Source organism: Camelus ferus, chromosome X (genome assembly GCF_009834535.1).
Source record: "Camelus ferus isolate YT-003-E chromosome X, BCGSAC_Cfer_1.0, whole genome shotgun sequence".
In the NCBI taxonomy this organism is placed as follows: domain Eukaryota; kingdom Metazoa; phylum Chordata; class Mammalia; order Artiodactyla; family Camelidae; genus Camelus; species Camelus ferus.
Window position 1 is genome coordinate 46,483,930 of NC_045732.1, and position 19,064 is coordinate 46,502,993.

The window sequence follows — 19,064 nt, forward strand, 5'->3', positions numbered from 1 at the left end:
GAAAGAAATGAGACTGGGGTGGCAGAGCCTTAACAACAGTGGTTCAACTAAATCCTAAGAGAAGAAAGGCTTTGTTTGGCAAATGGTAGAGAAACCTAAGACAGCACCTCAACAAACATCATAAACACTCAGAAGTATGCTCAGAGAGCAATGAACACTGCAGGAATCCCTTTACCGTGGACACCTTGCAGCTTTTTATGCAAACCAATTACATTCTCCCAACAAAACTCATAGAAATATGTAGTCACCAGTTTCCAACATACTACCACCAGACAAACTCACACTATTGTTTCCATGTGCCCAACATCAGAGAGCAAAACCGAAAGAAATACATCAATTTCTCCTACACACACACACACACACACACACACACACACACACACAAATATGCAAGAGAAACCATTTTCTTTGCAGAACCTATGTTGTCTAAGTTGTGGCCATAAAACGGATAAATATTGGTTGCTAATAAAAATCAGATGGTTAGCTCTACACTGAAAAGCAAAAAGCACACACAGGCATCATAAAAACAGTAACCCTAATGTGTGTTTCTTGTCATTAAGCTGGACACCAAACATAGTGAGAAATGACTCCAAGTGTTTGCATCCCTCTTTCCCATGACCTCAGACCAACAAGCTCTCCCGTTTGTCACCTCCTTACACTTGTCCCCATCAAAAGAGCCTAGTGCAGAAGAAGGTAGCAAGCCCCTCTCTTCTTGGCTGGAGGCGCTGAACAAGAGTTTTGGGGGGAGGGCGGAAAGGACAAAGGTAGGCGCTTTCTGCCTCTCACAGCTTTGCAGCAGGGATCCCAGCTTCTCCGCATTCTCATCACGGAACCAGGGCACCTGCCCGGGAGAGGGCCTTTCCGCCACCTGAGTAACCAGCCAGCAGGGCCTAAGTGTCCAAGGAGCCCAGGCGCTGCAGCCCTCGGGGACAAAGGCTGGCCTCACAAAGAGGAGGGGGACGCGAAAGTCGGCAACCGTCGGAAAACTCTTGCAAACAAAAGCGGTGCTGGAGGGGATTGGGGGCTGATAGCCCACCTTGGGGGTACTCAGAGGTCGCTAGGTTCGGGGGATTCAGGCGTGGGGGTGGAGGGGAAGACGTCGAAAATTCCTCCCAGGACTGGGATTAGGGAGCTGCTGGGAGCGTAGCCGCCAGCAGGAAGGAGGCTGAGGGGCGGGCGGAGGCCCGGGGCGAGGAGGGGCAGAGTTCGTGAATGGGGAGAAGTGATGGCAAGAAGGTGAAGGCCCGACGGAGCCCGCGGCGGGAGGGCTCTAGCCCTGCGCGGTGTTCCGGAGGGGCCCTCAAGGAGGGGCTGAGAAGCCGCGCGCCGCCCGGGGCTGGGGACACGCGGCCGAGGGATTCCGGGGAGAGCGCAGAGTTGGGGGCACAGTGGGGGAAAAGAGAGAGTATGAGAACAGAACCGTAGAGAGGCTAGGGGGAACTATGAGGGGGCCTGACCCCCGTCCGCCCCACCTCACCTGGCGCCGGGTCGGAGTCCAGATCTAGGGCTGAGAAAGCGCCAGCTCCAGCCGGCCCCTCCGTCCCGCGCGGGAGACCACGGACACAAAGCGGGGCGCGCGGGAGGAGGGGAGGAGGAGGGGAGGAGGGGGGGGAGGAGGGGAGGGGGAGGGGAGGGAGGAGGAGGAGACGCCTGAGGCGCGCGAGGGGGGAAGGAGGGGCGCCCGCCGCCCTCCGCCTGGGTCAGGGGGCGGGGCGTGCGGCTGGAGGCCGCGCTCGGCCGGCCAATAGCCACCCCGCCGGCCGGCTGGCTTGGGCGCGCCATTCCGCAGCTCACCTCGGCACCTGGGCCTTGGCTGGCGTCAGCCAACCAAGTGCTTTCATTTGCATAACCAGCTCCGCCCACACGCCCCAGCCGGGGAACAGCTCCCAGAGAACACAAAGAAGGCCCCCCGTAGGGGGAGGGGGTCCACTTCCGAGTCCCTACCACGAGAGCCGAGCATCACGTTTTCAGCACGTTTATGGGTGTTTCACGGTCACCCTGATGAGTGGAGGGTGGGGGTCACAGCGGTTTGGCCCAAGATCTCCTAAAGAGGTCAGTACTCTTCTCTTTCAGGTCTTTCTAACCGAGAGCTACCCTCCGGCTCCAGGATACACAGTTACGTTTTTCGCCTCTGAGCCCTCGGCCTCCACCCCCCTCCCCCTTTTCCAGTCGCCCCAATCTCTCTCCTTCCTCTCGTGGGCTGCTGCCCACTACTGGCCTAGAGCTGCACTGCAGCCCTGATCACCAGGCTTTGAGCACAGCCTTAACTGATGCTCTCAAGCTGCCCCAACCCGCCCCTGTCCAGTGGAAGACGAGAGAGGAAGAGGTTACTGCACTAAGGTCGAAGGGACCTGGTCAAGTGGCTTTGTTACCCAGGATGGCAAAAAGCCAACAACTAGTATAAGTCTGAACTCCCCACATCATATCGTTCCACCTTCCTTCTCCTACCTTCAGGTCTGTACTGGGCCACAATGGTGACTGACTGGCCAGCCCGTTTCAGAGCAGCTGCAGCCTGCTCATGAGTTGCATTCCTCAGGTTCACACCATTCACCTGTCCAAAGAGAGGAGTTATGAGCCACCCCCAAAGCAAGAAAAGAGTCCTCTGTCATAGCAGTTAGGAGAGGGAGATGGGTTGTCCATCCCTAAATCTACTCCGATGCTTTTCTCAATATCTCATCCTTGCCCCTAAGATGAGACAACATCTATGTATCCAGGTAAAGGACACAACATCTCTAGTGTAATAATTATCTTTGTGGGGCTCAAATGCCAACCACGGTTAAAATTCCAAGAGACATTCATTTCCTCTTTAAGGATAAGTCTCGTCCCTGTCCCTCACTAAGGATATCTGTATAGAGAATATAAGTTTTCTCCAGCTCTTAGCCTTCCCCCATTTCAACAAGCATTCCTTGGAGAAAGCGAGGTCTTCCCTCCTCCCTTTTAAACTGGCACAACTCCCATCCTCCCATCTCGCCTTTGTCTCCTCACCGATAAGATCCGGTCTCCCCTGCGCAGCTCCCCACTCAGGTCAGCTGGGCCTCCTGCCAGGATGAAGGAGACAAAAATGCCTTCTCCATCCTCTCCTCCCACGATGTTGAAGCCCAGGCCTGTGGAGCCCTTGTGCAGGATGATCTTGCGGGGCTCTCTGATAGGAAAGGAGTGGAGAAAGGTCAGGACAAGGTAGGTATAAACTGTGGTCCATGTAAAGTCCAGTGAAGGCCCACATTGCTGTAGGGGGATTTGGGTGCCTAGGTATGATACCCTGTTCCCTTTCTCTCCTGAAACTTGCTTGGCTGCTGTTTTCTGCCAGGTGCCAAGTTTCAGTTCTTCTTCCCTCCCTTCTTCCGGAGGGCTTGGCATCAACTTCCCAGGACAGTCCCCAACTCTCTCAGGTCAACAAACCCCTACCCTGGGCTCTAGAGACCGTATCTCAGAGCCCACTCACTGGTCCTCTTCCTCCCCAGATTCTCCCATCCTACCAACCGGTGTGATGGACCCTGAGCCACAAGAAGGGGAACCAGTTAGGGGACATGGAATGGCCCTGGGATTGATTGCACTCGCCACCCACAAACTGCGCCTACTTACTTTACACATGCTCCTCTGCAGTCTCAAAATTCCACTCACCAACTATGACCCCTCCTACTTTCCCCAACAACAGATTTAGTCACCAGCTACCACTATGTTCCCTTGCTAGGTGATGTGGGAGACAGAGATAAAGAAATCCCAGGTCCCCAAAAGGAGCTTAGAAGCCTAACCTGAAAGAGGAGACAAGAACAGGAAAACCCCCACCGCCTCTGTAAATGGTCACAGTGCCACCAGGTAAGAGCAGCAGAGGTCCCCGTATATCCATACGACCCGACTCCCAGCACGCACTTGCCCAACCCACTCCCTTTACTTTAAGCATCTTTCATCAGAGGAGCCCCAAGTCCGAGAGACTCTTCCTTTCATGCTCCCAGTCTCGGGTGTGAGGCTCCCTCCCTGAATCCCGGATGCTTCTGCTGAAGCCCTCCTCTCCTCCTACCTGGCATCCCCTCCAGGCCTCAGCGAGCGGAGAGGCCGGGCCCACCTCTGCGAAGCCCTCCTCCAGGCCAAGGCTGAGGCGGAGCCCAAGCCCAGGGCCAAGCCGGAGCCTGAGAACTTGCGTGCCCTCTCCATGGCTCCTCCAGCTCTCCCCCCACAACCGTCCGCCTACCCTTCCGGCTCTACTGCAGCCAGCCCAGCTGCCTCCAGGCCCCACCCCACAGCAAACCTGTCCCCCGGAACCCGGGCCGGCCCGACCAGTTCCACCGCGGGAGCAGCCGCCAGAGTGAGGTGGGGCCATTCCCTGCGAGGCCACCGGCCCGCAGGCCTCCCAGCATCCCGCCAACCCCACCCGCTGAACTGCTTTCTTCTCTAACGTGGCATGATTGCAGCCGCGGGGGCTGCAACTGTTTCCGGGCAGGAAACCCCGACACCTCCACCTCCTCAGATCCCTAAAGGCCCCATCCCACCCTTTCTCTGCACTCTCGGATGGGGGCCACGCACTTGGCACGCCCCCTGATGGTAGAACTTGTCCCTGCAGCCACCTCTGTCCCTCCCTTGGGCCCCAAGGGCTTCAGAGAGGGCCTCAGACCACAGGACAGGAGCGATGAGGGCCTTATCCTCTCCCTTGCCACACTGCGAGGAGGCCTGTGGCCAGCCGGAAACGATTCCTCTCCTCCCCATCCCTAGGTAGGATGAAGGGGAGCAAGGAGGGTCTTACCTGGTGAAGTCCTCCTCAGCCAGCATGTGCCTGGGGATAGGAGAGTAGCGGGCGGGGGGAGCCTGAGGGGGAGCAGGGTAGCTGACCTTGCTCTCCACAGCCCCAAGATAACCCAGGCTGGAATTATGGCTTATGTGGTTGTCAGCCAAGGCAGTAAAAGCTAGAATCAAGAAAGGGAGAGAAAAGTTCCGAGACCACTCCACATTGGTACCCTACCCTACCCCACCCTCACCAAGGACTGTCCCCCACACCCCATCTCACATGCAAAGAGACCAAGGTCTGCTGATTCCTCAGGCCTCTCCTCCCCACTTCCCCCACACCCTGGGTTCCTCCTCCACAGTCCCTTTCTGAATCCTGGGCTCACTCCTGTGAGTCTTAGAAGGAGCTAAAGTCAAGGCAGTCTACAAAGAAAGGCATGACTAGAGGTGTGACTAATAATAATCCCTCACATCTCTATAGCCTAATACAGTTTTCCAAGGGCTTTCTCGTCCATGATCTCATTTGATCCTTGCAGCCGTCCTATGAGGAAGGCAGCACATATATCATTAGCTCCTTTTTGCCAAAGAGGGAACTAAAGACAGGTGAAAGGGACTTGTCCAAGGGCACCCAGCTGTAAGGGACAGAGCTGGGATTTGGACTTAGCTCTCCAGAGCACTAGTCTCCTGTTCTCTCTCTATCTCAATCTCTCTCTCTTTCTCTCTCTCTCTCCCTCCCTCCATCCCTCCCTCTCTCAACAAAGAGTATGAACTTCTTCCCCTCCAGAAACCAGGAAGCAGGGCTTCAGGCCAGGGGCAGGGCAGATGGGTACTTACTGCTGGCGTAGTCAGGGGGTGCATACATGTCGTTGAGGTGGAGGCTGCCTGGCTTGGCCACCTTCAGATAGACCATATCAGATGTGTTCTTCAGTGAGGCCACAGCTTCCTCATGCCTCACATCCTGCAGATTGGTGTTGTTCACCTGGAAGAGAAGAGGCCTTAGGGCTAACACTGGGGTGGAGGGAGAGCCTCTGCAGGGAACACTGAGGGGCACCCTTTCAGTGAAATTCAACAGTGCTCTATCTAACAGAGGCCTAGTGCAGTGCTGTGAGGAGCAGAGACGCAGGAGAGAGGAGTGGGCAGGTGAGGGAGTTCCAGCCATGAACAGAACTAGGGCCTTGCTATCCAGGGACACTCAAGTCAAGTGATGCTCTCGAATCTCCCCATGATGCCTAGTCCCTGAGTGAGGTTTAGGTGGAGGGGGAGGCTGCTAGAGCTCCACCTCCCCATCCAGCCATTCGGGCATCCCCAGGAAGGCTGTCTCACCGCCAGCAGCCGGTCCCCAATCTGTAGGCGTCCATCCTTCTGAGCAGCACCTCCCTCAATGATCTTGGTGATGTAGATGCTGTTGTCTCCTGGGATGTGCTGGTTGCCAATGCCCCCAGCGATGCTGAAACCCAGGCCTGGGTGGGGGCCAGCAGGGCATGGGAGAGGGACACAAGGAGGAGTGAGAGTGCTCAGTCAATCCCAAATGCAACCCCCTAAGCCCAGCCACCCCACTGGCCACACAGGAGCTCCCCCCAGGGATCCCAAACACTTGGCTGCCATCCTGAGGTCAGTCAGGGTGAGACTCGAGGTCAAGAAAGAAGGCTGTGAGTTGGAAGAGGGAAGAGGGAAAAGGGAGCCAGGCAAGGTATTCCTTTCCAGTGCCCACGGAGCCAACCTCTGGCCAGAGCACAGGAACCCAGAGGGCCGCACCTTTGGGCCCTTTAAGCAAGTTGACCTCCATGATGGTCTCTGGTGGGGGCTGTCGCCTCCGGACCACCAACCGCACCACTGGGCCTGCCTCCTTCAGTGCCTCCACCGCTCGGCTGTGCACCACCTCCGACACGTCCACCTCATTCACCCGCAGCACACAGTCGTTCACCCTTCGGGGGAGACCCAAGAGGCATGACACTGCGCCACCACCCTTCCACCCCCTCTCCCACCTCCCCTTTTCCCCTCTCCCCTTCCCTACTCTCCCCCTCCCCCTCTCAGATCTAATGGAAGGGTCATCCTGGCAGGCAGTCCTCCTCCCCTCCATCCTGCCCCTACCGCCCCCACGCCTGCTTCCAGGCCACCTCACCCCAGCCTCCCGTCCATGGCAGCTGCTCCACCAGGGATGATCTTGGTAATAAAGATGCCAGGGTCATCGGGGACATGGGGATTGTCGATACCACCTGCAATGCTGAAGCCCAGGCCAGAGTTGCCCTGCAGAGAGGAGTGGAGGGGCACAGTCTGCTCGCTCAGAGGGCATGAGGGCCCCACCTACCTCTGTCCCCCAGGGAAGGTTCTCCAGGCCTCAGAAGGGGCCATGCTCGGCAGGCCAGGCCAGGGCACATTCATCAGAAATTTGGCAGATTCCCACCCTGGGCTAGCCATTCTGGCGTGGAGGCCTCAGCGAAGCCATCCCCTCCTCAATTCCCAGGCCTTGGCGAGCAAGGTCAGTTAATATCTGTTAGTCAGTTGATTGATTGATGCAGCAATGCAGCCTCTGAGGGACGCTGTTTCCCCATCCTTTCAGTGCGGGTCCCCCATGAGTCTTGAGACTGAGGTTCAGGGCCCTCCCCTCTTCTGGTTCTAACCCTCCCCTCCCACTTCATCCCCCCCTCCACCGGCAGACTCACCCGCTCAAGGACTATCTCCTCATACTTGAACATGCCATCACTGCCATTCACCTAGGGGAAGACACAGGCAGTTCCTAAAGTGCCTCCCGTCCCCCAAGTCATCTGCCTCCCCGCTCAACCTGCTTGTCCCCTGCTCCTCACAGAGTAGGAGAGCCCAAATTGACCTCTTGGCCACAGATGGGGACAGGCTAACCCCGAGGAGGCCCCCCTCCCCTCACTTCCAGCTGGATCAGGCCAAACACAGCTGCTCATTTCGCCCGGATCAATTGACTGGGACTGAGCCAGCCAGCGGTGCACTCAACAAGAGGCTGGGCTCCGGGGCCTTAGGAGGGCTGCAGGGCTGGCCTCAGGGGGGTGGCAGAAATTGAACATGGCAGGCAAACCATGCGGCATCCATGGGGGCACCCAGAGGGGCCTGCTCCCTTTCTGAACCCCAGCTATCCCTGACTTGGGTCACAGACTTCTACCATGGCAGGGCTGGAAGAACAGAAGCCACCATCTTGTTCAACCTCCCTCATGTGACAGATGGTGCCACTGAAGTCCAGAGAGGACATGGGTTGTGCCTAAGGGCACACTGGGAGTTAGTAGCAAAGCAGGGACTGGAACCTGGATCTCCAGGTGCTCTTTTGATTAAAGCAAGCTGCCAAGGCCACTGATGTTCTGGCCACCCATCCCCTCTTCCCCAGCAGAGCTCATGGGAAGAAGGAAGGTTAAACTCCTTCAGAGTACCTCATGAACCTTCATCTTACATCTTCTGTATCCCCAAGACCCCAGTTCCTCAAATGGGCAGAAGGAGTCAAAGTCTGAATCCATTTTCTACACAGGGGTTCTTGATCCCAAACCCTTTGTGTTTCTCAGCAGAAAAGGAACTTGTTGGGAGTCAGAGGCAAAGCCAGGGGTGAAACAGGACCAGAGTGGCAAAGATTCCCCATGAGGGAGAAGCTGATGACCCATGGACTGATTGGCAGCAGAGTCCATAGCCTTCAACATGCAGTAGCTGTGGGAGGAGAAGCCAGGGAAGGGGATGGAAAAAACAGGGTTGGTCTAACCAACCCACAGAGGTGGCCTGCCAGACAGGACATACTTGTGGCCACTGTCAAGTGAAAATGTGATTCTGGGCAGACAAGTAGCACCCGCTTCCTGGCTCTTGCTCTCGTCCCCAGGAATGGAGGCATCCTTTGGCCTCTTTCACCAGATAGCCTGGTGCCCCTCCTCCATTTTTCTCTGGCTGTGTTGCCCCTTTCCTGACCCCTGATCCCCTCCTCTGAAGAGGAAAGCTGGGAAGTCAGGGTGATGGCTCCTCAGCATGCCCTGCTCTCTGCTTCCCCCACTCCCACCTCCACCACACACAGCTTTGGCTTCAAAAAGCAGAGAGGAGGAGAGGAAAGGAGGGCTGGCTAGTCATGCCTCCACCTTTTCTGGGCCTGGCCCCAGGACTTTATGCCCTGCAGCCCTTGGAGTTGGTGGGAGCACTCCAGCTGCAGCCCCACTCTGGTCCCTGATCCCAGGAGAAAGAATCGATGGCTCTTCAGAGCCCCAAAACCAACACAGTTGCCCGAAGTACCATGCAACAGACACACAGGCAAAAGACTCCCATGCAGCTCATGTATGCATCTGGTACACTGTGTGTGCCCAAATGTGCTAGCTGTGCTTCAAGCCCAGCTTCAGCAAGACCCAGTGGCTCCCGGCTCTCACTGGTCCACCCTCCAGCATCCTGCTGCCCCTCGCAGAGAACCTGCTCCCAGAGCCAGGAGCCATCCAGGGATCAGTCCTGGCAAGGAAACCTTGACCAACTTGCCGAGCCTTGGGACTGGCACCCATCTCTCAATTGAGCAGGACAAGCATGAGGGAGTGTTTACAAGGGTAGGGCCCCAGGAAAGAGGAGAAAAGGAGAGAGGGGGATTTGCAGGAGAGGGCAAGGGGCCAAGGCAAGGGACACAGGGAATGGTCAGCATGGATAGACAGAAGGCCAGAACCGAGGACTCCTCTCCCCAGGAAGTCTCCACCTTTTCTTCTGAGTGAGAGCACATCTGATCCCCAGAGGGGGACAGAGGCGGCCAGAACAGTCACCAGCTTGGGGCAGCCAGCACCTGCCCTCCACAGCAAAGCCTCCTCCTCATCTCTCCCTACCCTGGGGGCTGCAGAGCCGAATAACCGGCCCTCCGCCATGCATGCCAGGGACCTGGCTCTGCCGGCCCAGCCTCCATTTTGCTGCTTCTCCCACAGATGCTCCTTCCATTTTCTAAGCTGGCAGTTTAGGCTGGAAGTGGAAGCCGGAGTTGTGCCCAGCACCCAGGGGTTCCCAAGTGGTGCCAAGTCAGGGCTAGGGGGCCAAGTTCTCCCACATCTGGGGGTATCCAAGGGAGACATGCCCCAATGGGGCCAGTCCCTGCACCAGAGCAGCTGCCCCTTGCCTGGCTCCAGGCACCATGCCTGCTTTGAAGCAAAGAAGCTTGCTTCAGTCCCCCCACACACACACACAGCACACACACACTTCGGAGCTGCTTGGACAAAAGAGTCTGTCCTTCTCAGCAGCCTCGCAGCCTTGCTTGGGACGTGTCTCTCGCCTCCTCCCCCTCCCCTCCCTTGCCTGTCAAGCGCCTCTCACCAGGGACACCACACACACACACATGCACACACACACGCGTGCACACACTTGCAGCCACATACTCACACATATACATGTAGCCACACACACACACACAGGCAAACACAGCCCTCCCTGCAGCTTCATCTACAGAGACACCTCCACATTCAGAGAGACATCCCCACATGTCCATGTGCACATTCACACACAAAGGGACTAGGACGGAGAGGGACTCATGGCATCAAGGGATGAAGCTCAGCGAGCTGGGCACATGGGCTCCTCCATATAGATTCACAGGAGCTCCACAGCCTTCCTCCACACACCTCAACATACATACACACACACACACACACACACACACACACACACACACACACACATATGTCCCCCCTACGCAGAGCACGATGCCCCCTCCTCCCCTCCTGTGGAGACACACACCACACACAGCCCCCGCAGAACCTCCCGCCCCCTGCCAGACACAGAGACACTGCTAAATCCCCCACACTGAGACAAACCCAATCCCCCTACACAGGAAAATGTGCCCCTCCGCCATACCTTCACCTCCTGACACACAGCTCCTCCCAATCCCCTCCAGATGGAGACCCTCCGACAGACACACACAGGGAAGCACAGATTTCCAACAGCCTCTCCTGGCCCAGCTGCAATGCTAGGGCTCAGGGTCTGCTGGCTTGGAACCCCAGGAACCCCTGCTGCACCCCAGGCCTCTAGGCCCCCACTCTCCAGCCCCACTGGGTTGCCCCACTGCCCTCCCCCATCTGCTGGTCCATACCTGCTCATACCAGTCCCGGTTGGTACAGGTGCACTCGGGCCACCAGCTGGGGCCGCTGCCGTTGAGTTTGGGGGTGCTCTTGCCCGGGACTGGCTTAGGGGGCACCGGTCCCACATCCCGGCCGGTGGGGATGAGCTTGGCCTTGGTGCGGGGGGTGGGGGTGGCCCCCGCCTGCGAAGGCAGGGTCTGCGAGCTGTAGCCCCCATAACCGGCGCTGGCTCCATTGCCCCCACCTGGCCCGTAGGGGTCGGGTACCTGCCAGTCCCCGTAGCCCGGAGGCTCGAGGCGCCGCAGGGCGGCCAGGCGGGTCACCTCGTAGCACTCGGGGCACTTACAGCAGTGCTGGTGCTTGTGCATGGCACTGCCCCCCGCGGCCCGGACCCCCCAGCCCACGCCGGTTTCCACGCCGCCGCCGCCGCCGCCGCCGCCGCCGCCGCCGCCGGGCTCCCGGGCACACTCACACTGCTCGGACCAGGAAGGGGGGGGCACCCGTGGGGGCGCCCGGGCAGAGCGGGGCCTGGGGCCGGGCGGGCGTCCCGGGGCCTCTGCCCCCACGCTGGCCCCGCACCCACGGCTCCCCCTCCAGCACTGGCGGCTCCGTGTCGCCCGTCGTGGCTCCTGGGCCGAGGCCCAGCGGCAAAGAAGAAGCGGGAGCTTGGGCAGAAGCTAGGAGCTGCGAGGACCGCTCCTGCACTGGTCCCCAGGATGGATCTGAGTGGAGTCAAGAGCATCTCTCCCTGGCTCCCTTCTCAGTTGATTCCAGCCAATCAGCGTGCAGAGTCAGGCAGCGGCAGCGGCAGCGGCAGGAATGCTAAACAGCGGCTCCTTAAAGGAACAGAAGCAGTGGCGCCCCCAGGCTCAGCACCAGCTCCCCAGATATCTGGGCTACCGCCGACCCTAAGGCGGGGGCAGGGGACTTGGGCCATGGGTGAGCTCAGCCCCCAATCTCGTGCCCCCTTATCCCCAATTTCAGCCCGTTCTCCTCCCACTCCACCCCACCCCACTACCAAGAGGGAGTTGCAGGGAGATGCTCAATGGGTCTCCCGGCTTGCTCTGAGCTGGGGCTACCAGAAGTAAAGACTTGAGGCGGCAGAACAGATCGGAGGGACGTTAGAGCAGGGTGAGGGAGGTGATCTCTCCTAACAGGGTACCAAGGAAGAAGGCAGCTTATGAGGTCACACTCTTGTCAGTGCCTCTTCCTCAGAACTATTGTTCTCTCAACCTCTAGGCCCTGGAATGACTGCAACCTCACACTTGACCTGCTTCCATCACTAGTGAGGAATGTCAAGCCTAGAACAGGAGGAAAAGAAAGCTCTAAGCTCTTGCCCTGGTGCACAGACTCCTATCTCCTCCACCCGACTACTGCATAGTTATGATGAGGGAAAGAGCTTCAGGATGCCAGGAGAGTAAAGAAAGTCCAGGGCAGGAGGAAAGTTAAGAAGAGATCTGGATAAACAACAAATTTCTACTGTATAGCACAGGAAACTATATCCAATATCTTGTAGTAAGCTATAATGTAAAAGAATATGAAAAAGAATATATGTATGCATATGTATGACTGAAACATTGTGCTAGACACCAGAAATTGACACAACATTGTAAACTGACTATACTTCAGTTAAAAAAAAAAAGTGGAAGGAGAAGAAGAAGAAAGAAGCAGAAGCAGAAGCGAAAGAAAGAAAGAAAGAAAGAAAGAAAGAAAGAAAGAAAGAAAGAAAGAAAGAAAGAAAGAAAGAAAGAAAGAAAGAAAGAAAAATCTGAAGTGAAGGAAACCTAAGGGTATGGAGAATAAGTTGGAAATACTTGTCCAAGGACAGGGACATACTTGTCCTTAGCCTCTCCTGGCTCAGCCTGTTGGGGGATGACATGCCAGGAAAACTCTTGCTGTTCTTACTGTTCTTGTTTTGTCATTAGCTACCAATTATTGAGTCTTTACAAAATCCTAAGTGTTTTACATGTAAACAAAAAGCCTACCAAGGTGCCACTACTATTACCTGAATTTTACCAATGAGAAATTGAGGCTCAGTGATGTTAATACAGCTAGGTAACACAGCTGGAAGTAACAGAAGCGGGATGCCCAACCTGGCTGTTTGACTCCAGAATCCATGCTCTGAACCACTCATGTACAACAGGTCTATTCTCAGTTCTCCTGCAGAACTCAGTTCAACAAACATTCATTGCACACCTACTCTGAGCAAGACCTTGACCCAGGCCCTAGGGCTACAGAAATTCATTCTTAATTCAACAAATGTTCATTGAGCATTCATCTGCTATGTGCCAGGCTCTGTTCCAGGATTTGAGGATAGAGCAGCAAACAAAATGAAACACAACAAGTCCTTGCCCTTGGGGAGCTTACATTCTAGTGAGAGGACACAGACAAAAATTAGCAAAATAAATAAGTGAATTCTGTACTACTATGTATGATGATAAGGGCTGTGGAAAAAAAGAAAAAGAGCAGAGAATGAGGGATAGGAAGTACTAGGGGAGGACATGGGGTTGTGATCATTTTTCTTCAAGTTTTTTACCGCCACATTTTAAGGTGAAAATTTTCAAACATACGGAAAAATTCAAAGAATTTTACAGGGAACAAACACCCAATTGCCATCTAGATTCTCATTCTATTTTACTATACTAGCTTTCTCACATAATCTATCCTCCACATAGCCACTCCAACTTTTTAAAAAATGAAACTTTGCAAACATATAGAAATTGAAAGAATAGTACAATGAACATATATATATATATGTATGTATGTGTGTGTATCTATATCTATATATCTTCCTCATAGAGTCAACAGCTGGTAATGTCTTGTTATATTTGCTCTATCGATCTAGCTACATTTTTGTTCTGAACCATTCAAATGTAAGTTACAGATTTCATTACATTCCTCCCGTAAATACTTCAGCATTCATCTTGTAGGAATAAAAACATTCTCCCACATAACCACAATATTATTATGACATCTAAGAAAATTAACAATAGTTTCATATCATCTCATGTCCAGTCTACATTCAAATTTCTCCAAACTTGCCTTTAAAAAACTTTAACATCAGGCCGCCTTTTTGCTCCCTCCTCTTCGGAGACAGTCCGCACTCTGTCTATGGAGTGTGTACCTACTTTTACTCTAATCTGAGCACTGAAACCCCACACCACGTGGCCTTTCTCTTGCCTTTTGAAACAGCCTACACTCTATGTAGTATGTATCTCTCTAAATAAATCTACCTTTACTCAAAAAAAATTTTTTTAACATCAGAGTCTAATCAAGTCTGTCACGTTGCATTTGTGTGTTTGGTCACATTTAATCTAGAACAGCCCCAATCTTAAAAAAAAACTTTTTATTTTGAAATAAGTATAGATTTACAAGGAAGTTGCATAAATAGTATAGAGAGGGCCAGTGTACCCTTCATCCAGTTATCTACAATAATTTCATCTTACATAATTATAGTACAGTATCAAAACCAGGAAATTGACATTGGTACAATGTGTATATATCTCTATACCATTTAACCACATGTGGAGATTCCTGTAACAACCACTGCAATCAAGATACAGAACTATTTCCTCACCACAAAGATCTACTGGTGTCATCATTCTATCATGTTGAGGAAATTGTAGAAAACTTACCTCCATTTAAGTCTCTTTACCCTGTCCCATATATAGTACGGTTTTCTTAAATATTTCCTCTACACATATCAAGCTCCAAATCAGATAATGTTATACTTATTGCTTCAACCATCAAACACTATTTAGACAACTCAAGAGGAGAAAAGTCTGTTGTATGTACTTACACTTTTACTCATTTTATTCTTTCTTCCTTCCTGATGTTCCAAGATTTCTCCTTTTATCATTTCCTTTGTTTTGAGAACTGCCTTTAATCAGTCTTTTAGGGTGGGTCTGCTGGTGTCACAGTCTCTTAGCCTTCCTTTGTCTGAGGATACCTTGATTTCTCCCTCATTTCTGAAGGATATTTTCACCAGATATAGCATCCAGGCTTGGAAGTTCTTTTCTTTCAACACTTGGAATATGTTGCGCCACTTCCTTCTGGCCACCACAGTTTCTGATGAGAAACTGCTGATATTTAAATTGTTTTTCCCCTGTTGGTAAATGGTCTTTCTCTCTTACTGCTTTCAAGATTTTTTTCTTTGTCTTGCTTTTAAAAGTTTGATTGTAATGAGAATTGGCATGGCATTTCTTTGACTTTATCCTGTTTGGGGTTTATTTGGCTTCTTGAATCTGTAGGTTTGTCTTATGCCAAATTTTGGGAATTTTCAGCCATTATTTCTTGAAGACTTTTTCAGCTTCACCCTTTTTCTCTTGTCTTTTTGGGACTCTGATGATACAAATATTAGGGCTTTTGTTATAGTCCCACATGTCTCTGAGGCTCTGCTCATTTTTTTAAAGTCTATTTTCCAACTAATGTTCAGATTGGGTAATTTCTAATACTCTATTTCAAGTTCATTGATTCTTTCCTCATCCTGATGAGCCCATCCACTGAGTTTTTTGGTTGTGTTATTGTATTCTTCTGTTCTAAACTTTCTATTTGATTCTTCATCATACCTCCTATTTCTTTGCTAAGATTTTCTATTTTTTTTTCATTTGTTTCAAACTTGTTTGTAATTGCTCACTGAAGCATTTTTTTAAATGTTGGCCACTTTAGAATCCTTCTCAGATCATTGATAGCTTGCTGTCATCTTGGTGTTGGCAACTGTTTATTATTTCTCATTCAAGTTGAGGGCCTCTGGGTTCCTAATATGATGACTGAATTTTCATTGCACCCTAGACATTTTTGGATATTACCTTATAAGACAAAATCTTACTTAAATCTTTTGTTTGGGTAGGCTTCTTCTGACACTGTTGCCATCAGTGGAGGGGGCCACTGCCTGGTTCCTGCCAGGTATGAGTAGAAGTTCAAGGTCCCCCCTTGGCATTGGTTGATATCCAAGGTGGGGCTCTTCCTTACTGTTAGGCAGGGGTGGGAGTTTCAGCTCCCCACTAGGGCTTCACTGACACCACCCTGGCTGGGAGTGGTTGAAGGGCCTCCTTCCAGCTCCCCAGGTGGCTTCCACTGACCACAAGTAGGGGTGCTGGTGGGGGTGAAGGTGGTAGAGGAGTGTGGTGGGGAGGGAAGATGGGAGAGAGCACTGGCAAAAGTTCTGACTCTTCACTTGGCCTCCTGACACTCTGATAGCCCCCAGCAGGGAGGGAAAGTCTTGTTACCTTGTGGAGAATGGAAGTCCAGACTCTCTACTTAGCCTTCTCTGACATCACCCCAGAGAGCAGGGGGTGGGGAGGAGCCTGGTATAAGGGAAAGTCTTGGTTTCTACTTGGTCTTTGCCAGCTGGCATGGGTGGGGCTGCAGTTTTTTCTGTGATGCCTGGGTGCAGTAGAATGTTTACTGTCAAGTGTTTTCTGCTGTATGGCTAAGTTGCCCATTTGCTAGTCCTTGGATTAGAGAGAGTGGGTTTTTATTGAGGCTTTTTGTGTGCGTGCCCATTGGCATTTCCAGGTTGGCTTCTCTAGTACCCAGCCTGGAATATATGAGGAAACAAGAAAACCCAGGGAACTCACGTAGTCAGGTCTGCCCTTTTCTCCTTTTAGAGTCTTCTTATGTTTGTTTTATGGATCACGTGCAGAGTTTTAGCTGTCCTTAGTGGGAGAAATAGGGAGAAGTGTGTCTACTCCAACTGGGTCCAGAACTAGAAGTCTCCTTAATCTTTTTTTTAAATTAATGACATTGGCTTTTTGAAAAGTACAAGTCAGTTGTTTCATAGAATATCCTACTTTGGGATTTGTCTGTTTTTTTTTTTTTTCCCTCATGGTGTCATTTACCTTGTTCCTCTATACCCTGTATTTACCCTGTAAAACTGGAAGTTAGAATAGAGGCAATCTTAAATAGGTTGGTCAAGGTAGGCCTCACTGAGAAGGTGACATTTGAACAAGGACTTGAAGGAGATGAGGAAGTGACCCATGCAGAAGAATATACCTAGCAAGGGAACAGCCAGTGCAAAGGTCCTGGGTAAGGAGTGCACTTGGCTTGTTCAAGGAGTAGATGGAGCAGAGTGGAAGGAGGGGAAGTACTATGAGATGAGATCAGAAATTTAGTAGGAGACCAGATTATATGGGGCCATTGAAAGGATTTTGGCTTTATTCTGAGAGAGATGGGGAGCCCTTGGAGGGTTCTGTACAGAGAACTGTCATGATCTGACTTGTGTTTACCAGGATTGCTCTGGCTTCTGTGTGGAGACTAGGCCACAGGGGACAAGAATGAAGCAGTGAGACTAATCAGAAGACTGCACTGATCCAGGTAAAAGGTGATGGCAGGTGGTAGCACTGGAGGTGATGAGTGATTGGATTCTCACGGATGAATTTTGAAGGGAAAGTCAACAGGATTTGTTAACAGATTGAATATGAGGTACGGCTCCAAGGTTTTTTGGCCAGAGCAATTGGAAAGGTGAGATTGCCACTGACTGAGATGAGGACAGCTTTAGGGAAGGGGTCATTTAGAGGGGAAAGATGAGGTGTCCAGATTTGGACATGTTGAGATTGAGACGTCTATCAGACATCCAAGTGGAGATGAATAGTAAACAGGTCCTGTTGCCAAGGTGCTCAAAGTTAGAGAAATGGAAATACAGAAGCAGATTATTACAATATTTGTGAAAAGTGCTGTTTCAGAGGGGTATACCAAAAAGCAAGTTATCAACTCTCCTTGTTGGGGGCAGGAGGGGCTTATGAAAAATTTTACAAAAGAGATGACATTTTAAATTTGGTCCTGATGGGTTACAAGGTGCTCATTAGGTAGAGAAAAGAGAGAAGTGTCTTGTTTTCTTTATTCTTAGACCCTGGCACACAGTGGTTGCTCAGTCAGATGCAGTCCAGTCACTAGCTGCGTGACCTTGGCAGTTACTTTACTTCTCTGAGCTTCAGTTTCTTTATCTATGAAATAGAAATAATCATAGGGTTTTGTGAGGATTAAATGTAAAACACTTAGCATATTACCTAGTATACAGTGGGTTAGGGTCAATTATTATTGCTGAATGAACAAATGAATGAATATCCTTCCTAACCAAGTCTAGGCTAGGCTGGTAACCCAGGACCTTAAAGTCTTTTATATGCTCAGCAGTTTGTCAATACCATAGAGTGCTAGACTCTTTTCCTACATCCTAAAAGTAGGTCAGGAAAAAAGCCCCCTATAGCCTGGGCCTTGGTTGAGGAATAAGCATTGCTAAGCTGGAAGTGAATGGAGAGAGTCAAACTGTCTTCCGCACATCCCATCCCCATTGACTCTCATTTTTCAGTTTTAATGAATTTGAGTAAAATCCGTTTACATTCATAGTGAGCTTCCCCCCACGCCACAGTCTCTGAGACTCAGACTGGACTTGGTGAGCAAACCTGGGAAGAGGTGGGCAACCCTGAGTGCCTTAACACTTGCAACCCCTTCCCAACTGCTAGAGCTCCTGCCTGAGGTCTCAGGGAGACAGGTGCCCCCTACAGGTCGAAAACAGCCCCACGCCCCTGCAGGCGGCTGTGGTTGCTAGGCAACCAGGCGGCCTGCATAGAGACTGAAGCAACCCAGGAGCAAAGAGCGTGAGAAGGGATTTGGGAGGAGATAGACCATTTCTCACTCCCATCTACCATCTCTCCGGCGCCCTCAGCAAATTGACGGGGTTGGGGCAGTGCGGCCTGCTGCTCTCTGATAATCTGGGTTCATTTCTTGAAAGTACAGCTTTATTGGGGGACCCAATCTTTGTGTGTGGAGAAACAATCACCCTTGCTCTGCAGCTGTTGGGTTACAACTGGGAGCCGGAGACAGATTGCTTAAGGCAGAAGTTTCTGGTTTGCAAGTAGGGAGCATTGCTGTCGGTGTGCATCCTTGATGAATGGGAATTCTAACACATAGGGCGTAGGTGGGAATAATTTTGGTGATTAGTTCAATAAGGTATCAAGACTTCTCCATCATTCCCAATGTATGGATTAGGGAACGCCTACTTTAGCCCATTAAAATTAAAAGGGCCCATAGAAATGACAATATATAAAGGATCATTCATACCTTGTTGGAGACAAGTTTCTCAGTGGCTTTCCTGAATTAGATTTCTCTATGGAGTAGGAAGAGATCCTGAGGTCTGGTGACCCCTGTGAGTAGGGGCAGAGCCCAACAAGAAGAAAAGAAATAAAAGAAGAATGGGAGGGTGGTAACAGAATTCAGCAGCTTCCTAGTGCTGTGTCTGGTTTGGGGCTAGCAAATTCTCTTGGCTCTGTGCCCCCTCCATCAGGACCATGCTGAAGCACCCCACCCTTATGAGGGCCTTTG

General features: G+C 51.9%; 1 protein-coding gene across 5 annotated transcripts in view; it reads right to left on the reverse strand.

Annotated features, from left to right (window-relative positions):
• Positions 1-11,181, reverse strand: part of DLG3 (discs large MAGUK scaffold protein 3) — a 51,572-nt gene extending 40,391 nt beyond the window's left edge. The window contains exons 1-9 of one of the 5 annotated variants that reach the window (XM_032475010.1): positions 10,757-11,181; positions 7,380-7,430; positions 6,839-6,963; positions 6,472-6,641; positions 6,040-6,176; positions 5,551-5,695; positions 4,739-4,898; positions 2,986-3,142; positions 2,449-2,551 (exon numbers count right to left, since the gene is read on the reverse strand). In XM_032475010.1, the coding sequence (XP_032330901.1) occupies positions 2,449-2,551; positions 2,986-3,142; positions 4,739-4,898; positions 5,551-5,695; positions 6,040-6,176; positions 6,472-6,641; positions 6,839-6,963; positions 7,380-7,430; positions 10,757-11,113 (1,405 nt within the window). In that variant the 5' untranslated portion in view covers positions 11,114-11,181. Of the gene's footprint in view, positions 1-1,477; positions 1,639-2,448; positions 2,552-2,985; positions 3,143-4,018; positions 4,427-4,738; positions 4,899-5,550; positions 5,696-6,039; positions 6,177-6,471; positions 6,642-6,838; positions 6,964-7,379; positions 7,431-10,756 lie in introns of those variants that run through there. The other 4 variants (XM_032475009.1, XM_032475008.1, XM_006192410.3 and 1 more) reach the window with 4 other exon arrangements.
• Between the last annotated feature and the right edge of the window lie 7,883 nt (positions 11,182-19,064).